Source organism: Meleagris gallopavo, chromosome 26 (genome assembly GCF_000146605.3).
Source record: "Meleagris gallopavo isolate NT-WF06-2002-E0010 breed Aviagen turkey brand Nicholas breeding stock chromosome 26, Turkey_5.1, whole genome shotgun sequence".
Lineage (NCBI taxonomy): Eukaryota > Metazoa > Chordata > Aves > Galliformes > Phasianidae > Meleagris > Meleagris gallopavo.
In genome coordinates this window covers 6,241,598-6,246,812 of record NC_015036.2, presented here as the reverse complement: position 1 = coordinate 6,246,812, position 5,215 = coordinate 6,241,598, and the positions used below count along the sequence as shown (strand labels likewise).

The 5,215-nt window shown below is 50.0% G+C and overlaps 2 protein-coding genes across 3 annotated transcripts in view; both read left to right on the top strand.

The window, feature by feature from the left end:
* The first annotated feature begins 6 nt into the window (after positions 1–6).
* Positions 7–4,597, top strand: NKAPD1 (NKAP domain containing 1). Of its 2 annotated transcripts, XM_010723771.3 has the most exons (6): positions 36–157; positions 278–330; positions 439–539; positions 1,545–1,700; positions 2,503–2,556; positions 3,238–4,597. In XM_010723771.3, exons 3-6 carry the CDS (start codon positions 457–459, stop codon positions 3,752–3,754), a joined length of 810 nt encoding a protein of 269 aa, XP_010722073.1. In that variant the 5' UTR covers positions 36–157; positions 278–330; positions 439–456; the 3' UTR covers positions 3,755–4,597. The 2 variants fall into 2 exon arrangements, with proteins under 2 accessions (XP_010722071.1, XP_010722073.1); XM_010723769.1 differs by lacking the exon at positions 278–330 and having other exon boundaries at positions 7–157.
* A 576-nt stretch (positions 4,598–5,173) lies between these two features.
* SDHD (succinate dehydrogenase complex subunit D) overlaps positions 5,174–5,215 on the top strand; it is a 2,789-nt gene continuing 2,747 nt past the window's right edge. The window contains exon 1 of the mRNA XM_010723818.2: positions 5,174–5,197. Coding sequence (XP_010722120.1) covers positions 5,174–5,197 — 24 coding nt within the window. The remainder of the gene's footprint in view (positions 5,198–5,215) is intronic.

The window sequence follows — 5,215 nt, the reverse complement described above, 5'->3', positions numbered from 1 at the left end:
GCCGAGCTGCGCGCTGAGAGCGGGAGGGAGGGAGGGACGGACGGACGGACGGACGGACGGAGGAGTGGAACGAACGAAGGCAGGCAGGATGACTCGGGTGCCGGTGGGGAAGGTGCTGCTGCGGAACGTCATCCGGCACACGGGCGCGCACAACAAGGTATGGCCCGGCCGCGGGCGCTGTGGCGCTGCTGGCCGCTCAGCCCCGCTGCGGCGCGGCTCCTGGGGGCAGCGCGGTGTGCCGGCAGCGGGGCTCCGGTTGCGCTTTGTCGGCTTTCAGATCGTGTCCGCGCGTACCGGCGGCGTTGAGGTGCGGGACGTGGGGAGCGCCAGGTCCGTCCGTGTGGCTGTGAGCGCTGGGCTCACATTGGTGACACCGCCGGCTCGCAGTCCGAGCCAAGAGCTCAACGTGTTCGGCCGTTCCCTTTTCGCGATTTTCAGATCCAGGAAGAGTCGGAGATGTGGAAGATCCGGGAGTGGGAGAAGCAGGCGGAGGAGACGTTCTGGCGACGGCGGAGCAAAGTGCTGGCGGACACCTCCAGGTGGGCTCCGCACCGCGGGACACGGCTGATCCCCTTTGCCACAGCAGAGGGCGTCTTGTGATCGCTGTCATACATAATAATGTATGTCATACATAGTAATGTATGGAGACCATAGTGGTTATATAGTTATATTTTCACTGCAAGAGTTCAGACCAGGGCTTAAATCTGACCTTTCATCAAAGAACCACAGAACTGTAGAGATTGGAGAGAATCTGAGTCCAACGCCTGCTAAAGCAGTTCTCCATGGCAGGGCACACAGCTGGGCATCCAGACAGTTCTTGAATATCTCCCGAGAAGGAGACTCTGCCATCTCTCCTCTGTGGGCAGCCCGTTCCATAACTCAGACAGTAAATAAATTCTTTCTTGTGCTCACATGGAGCTTTCTGTGTCCCAGTTTCTGCCAGTTGCCCTTTGTTCTATTGTTGTGTGCCACCGAAAAGAGTCTGCTTCTATCAACTCAACTCCCTCACTGCAGATAGTTATAAACAGTGCTGAGTGCCCTCTCAGCCCTTTCTTCCCCATGCTGAACAACCCCAGCGCTCTTAGCCTTTCCTCATGGGAGGTGCTCCAGGCCCTCTTCATAATTTTCAAAATTCAGCTGGTGCTGATCAAACTGCAGTTTCAGTCAAGTCAGTTCTGTTCCCTGAGTTCTCCATTTTCTGTGTTTATAACAGCTGTCTATTACTGCAAATTGTCGCCTCCTGCAGAGCTGTTTGTTGTGAATGGCGAGGTGACCCCTTCTAGTGCAATGCCTTGAGCATCCCTGCATGCCAAGAATTGTGCTGTGTGCAGTAGGCAGTGATAAATGTGAAAACAGGTGTTAGTTACTGAACTGGTTCTGTAAGAGCTAATGATGACTGTCTGTTAAAATGATAGTTGGTCTTCTTGCATAGATGGACACCCAAGACTTGCTGGATTTTTGCTCCCCTCGCTGGACTAATCCCTTGCTCAGAAAGTTTCTCCATCAGAACTGACAGCTGAAGGACAACTGTTCTCTTTCTGCAGCAGTCGGATGCGCAGTGATGGCTTTGATGAGGAGGGCCACAGGGTTGACTGGAAAACAAAGAACTCCCGTTTTCTCAACCCAGTTGAAGATGATCTTTTGAGAGCACGGTCGTGGAATAAAAAGCTCTACGAATGTGAAGCCAACATACCAGACAGGTCTGTGGAGGGCATTAACATTCTGTGACCATAATTGTAACTAGAGCACCTTTCATAGCGTCATAGAATTACAAAATGGCTTGGGATGAAAAGGCCCACAGCGCTCATCCAGTTCCAACCCCCTGCTGTGTGCAGGTCACCAACCAGCAGCCCAGGCTGCCCAGAGCCACATCCAGCCTGGCCTTGAATGCCTGCAGGGATGGGGCATCCACAGCCTCCTTGGGCAACCTGTTCCAGTGCCTCACGACCGTGTGTGTGAAAAACTTCCTCTTAATATCCAACCTAAACTTCCCCTGTCTTAGTTTAAAACCATTCCCCCTTGTATTCTGGAATCTTACTACAAAGTAGTGTTTGATCTCATTCAGTAAGTCAGATGCACAGACTTTGCAGTGTCACACAGAGTGTCTGATTGGAATTTACCAAATTTGTATTTATCAATTGAATTTTTAAGTCACAGTAAGCAGCAAAAGCTCAGCCCTGCATTTTCCATCTAAGTTTAGTATTTGTTACTTTGTCCAAGGAAAAGTCTAAAAATGCAATATAGTGCTCTCTGGGGTTATTTTAAATAAATGAGTTGTATTATTGCTGTGATTAGAAATAGGAAAGAGCCTAAAAACAGAAAGTGCTTTTAAACTACTGACCAAATCAGTTGGTTTCTTCTTTTTTTTTGGTACTGGGAAGGTTCTGATGTCTCTTTTGTTGTCTAAACTAATGCTCATTCTGTGGCTCTGTCTTTTCAGAAGTTTTTTTTCCCTGAACATCAGTCAGTTTGTTGCTAATAGATGTTTCTACTTTCTTATAGATGGGGCCACAGTGGCTATAAGGAGCTGTACCCTGAAGAGTTTGATACAGATAGGTAAGGCTAATGGGTTCACAGATGTATCCCAAATTTGTCAGGCTATGCATTTTACAAAAAAAAAAATGCAATCCATTAATGTGGTTTCCCTCTTACCTGAGTCTCAGGAGAGGGTTGTATCTCTTAATTAGACATTTGGCTTTAACTTGAGTTACTAAAATGCTCTGAATGTTGGGGGGTTTGGGTCTGGGCCAACAGAGAACCAGAGCAGTTGGCTGAATCCAAATCAGATGAATCAGCTCAGGGTTCCCCTTTGCATTATAATGTACTTGTGTTTTTTTATTTGTTCCTTATCTGGAGAGAATCAACTCTCCCTGTACTCTGGAAAGTGGAGATTTAGCTCTAAAATAAGATCTTAGAACTAATCATTTCAAGGTACACCTAGCAGTAATCAAATACAATATTTGTCAGACTGACAGATTGAAAATAACCCTTCATAGTTTTTCATCACTCGGTGGCTTTCAGTATGTGTTCTCCTTGGTTGTGGCTCAAATACCTTAAATGGAGATATTAATAAAGTGTGAACTCAAGCTGTTAACAAGCATTTGAAACAAAAATACAGCTACTAAGTGTGCTTCCCTGAACTATTCAACTGAATTGATGGGCTTGCTTGAAACAAGTCCTGCCTGCTCTCTGCCTGCCTGTTTGCTTTCTTCTTATCATCCTTTGTTCTTCTTACAGTGACCAGCAAGAAGGAGACAAACAAAATGCTGTCAATGGAAAGAAGAAATCTCATCTGAGAAAACAAACTGCCCGTGAATTGCACAAACGGAAAAAAACAAAGAAATCACACAAGAAAAAGCAAAAAAAGAGATCGCACAAAAAGAGAAAGAAAAAGGAGCAGGGAAGGTCATCATCAGATTCTTCCAGGGAGAATGAATGCTCTGAAGAGGAGACTTCAGGCACTCAGAAGGGGAAACATAGGCGCAAGAAAAAGATCAGGAAAGTGCCTGCTAGGGAACCTACCTCTTCCTCTGAGCAGGAAAGTGACTTTTCCCATGCAAGCAGCTCAACCACCAGCAGCTCTGAGGACAGTGAATCTGAGGAGAAAAAAGAGAAACGCTTCACTAAAAAGAGAAAGAAACATCACAACTCTGTGTCGGAGCGGCACAGTAATGTAATAGAGAAGAGGAGCAAGAGAAAGAACTGGAAAGTGGCCGCTGACGAGAAGTCGGAGGAGAGCTCAGAGGAGGACTGATGGGGAGATGCTGAGCTCGGGCTGCCGCATAGACAACACGATAGAGGACAGAGGCAGGTATTTTTCTTTCAGCACTGTGGTTTATACATCCTGCAACCGCAGGGGAGATGCTGAGCCCTGGCAGCCAGCTGTAGCTTCTCACCTGCTTTTCACTGTTTTGATACTCAGGAAAGCAGGGGAGCAGTTACCTGTCTTGCACATTGGCTAGTTCTGCCAACTTCAGGTTTTCTTTATATGACTGGGTTGGTTGTTGATGAACAAAAGTGTTACAGGCTGTCTGCAGGGGAATGTAGGCATGTTTGCACCATTTTATTTTTTTAAATTAAGTTTTAACAGTTTGGAGTTGGTTTGTTGGGTTTGGTTTTTTTGTTACCCAAGTCATGACCAAAACTTGCAATAAGAGTGGAGAGAAATAAGAAGTCCATCAGCTGAGTTGCTAACAAAGGAAATGTCACTGGATTTAGCCCTGTGGTAGCTTTGTTTTCCCCTCTCCAGCAGAAGACCTGTGTGGCATCATGCACAGGTCAGTGGGGCGCAGAAGGGAGCGTGAGGGAATGCTCTCCTTCAGCAGAAGGTGCACTGACCCCTTCCGTAATTACGAGAAGACACCAGAGTGATTGTTTCAGACTTCTCTCCAGCTCCTGGCAGCGCTGGGTTGTGCCCAGTTCTCCTGGGAGTGCTGAACCTGTGCGGGGAGAGAAGCCTCGGTGGGCGTTGTGTTCTGGTTGTGTTCTGGCTCTGGTCTGCCCGATGCATTAATGAGAGATTGGTACAGAGTGGCTTTCCCTGCAGGTGACAGCCAAGCCTCGTTTTCACCAGATGAATAAATGAAGACGCGTTTGATGCTCCTGTCTCTGTTTTGGAATTAAGCCCAGGGGCAGCTCAGGCTTGAACCACCAGGGTGGTGCTGCGCTGCTGCCGGAGCAGGGCAGGGGCTGGGGCGGGCCGAGAGGAGGCAGAAGAGGGGCGGGTGGAAGCGCAGCGCGTCGGTGCGGCTGTCGCGGCTCCGGCTTCGGCTCGCACCGAACGCGAACAGAAATACCCGGAGCCCCGCGGCTGCAGCCCCGCTCGGCGCCCCATGTCACTTCAGTGCGGGCAGCGGGGGGCTGGCAGCCGGGGAAGGGCTGCGTGCTGCCTCAGGCCGTGGCTCCGTCCCCCAAGCGGAGTCACCGCGAGGAAGGGACCTGGCGGGGAAGTTCCTTTACAAGCGCAGCCAGCCTTTATCGCAGCGCTTCTCTGCGGCCACAACGTCGGGCAGTGCCGCCGCTTCGCGGGCAGCACTCTGGGGAGCCGCTTCCTTACAGCAGACTGCTCCGCCGCACCGCGCATAGCCGTGACTATGACGACCCGGAAGCGGAAGCGCCAATGAGCTAACGACTTCCGGTTCCGGCGCGCGGTGCCCTTGGGCAGCAGGGGACGATGGCGGCGCTGGTGCTGCTGAGGGCGGGGCTGGCGCGGCCC

Excerpts from the sequence above, each read along its gene's own strand:
- NKAPD1 (XM_010723769.1), top strand. The coding sequence starts at position 89 with ATGACTCGGGTGCCGGTGGGGAAGGTGCTGCTGCGGAACGTCATCCGG. Across the intron at positions 158-438 it reads ACACGGGCGCGCACAACAAG|ATCCAGGAAGAGTCGGAGAT; the intron begins GTATGGCCCGGC and ends CGCGATTTTCAG. Across the intron at positions 1,701-2,502 it reads GAAGCCAACATACCAGACAG|ATGGGGCCACAGTGGCTATA; the intron begins GTCTGTGGAGGG and ends ACTTTCTTATAG.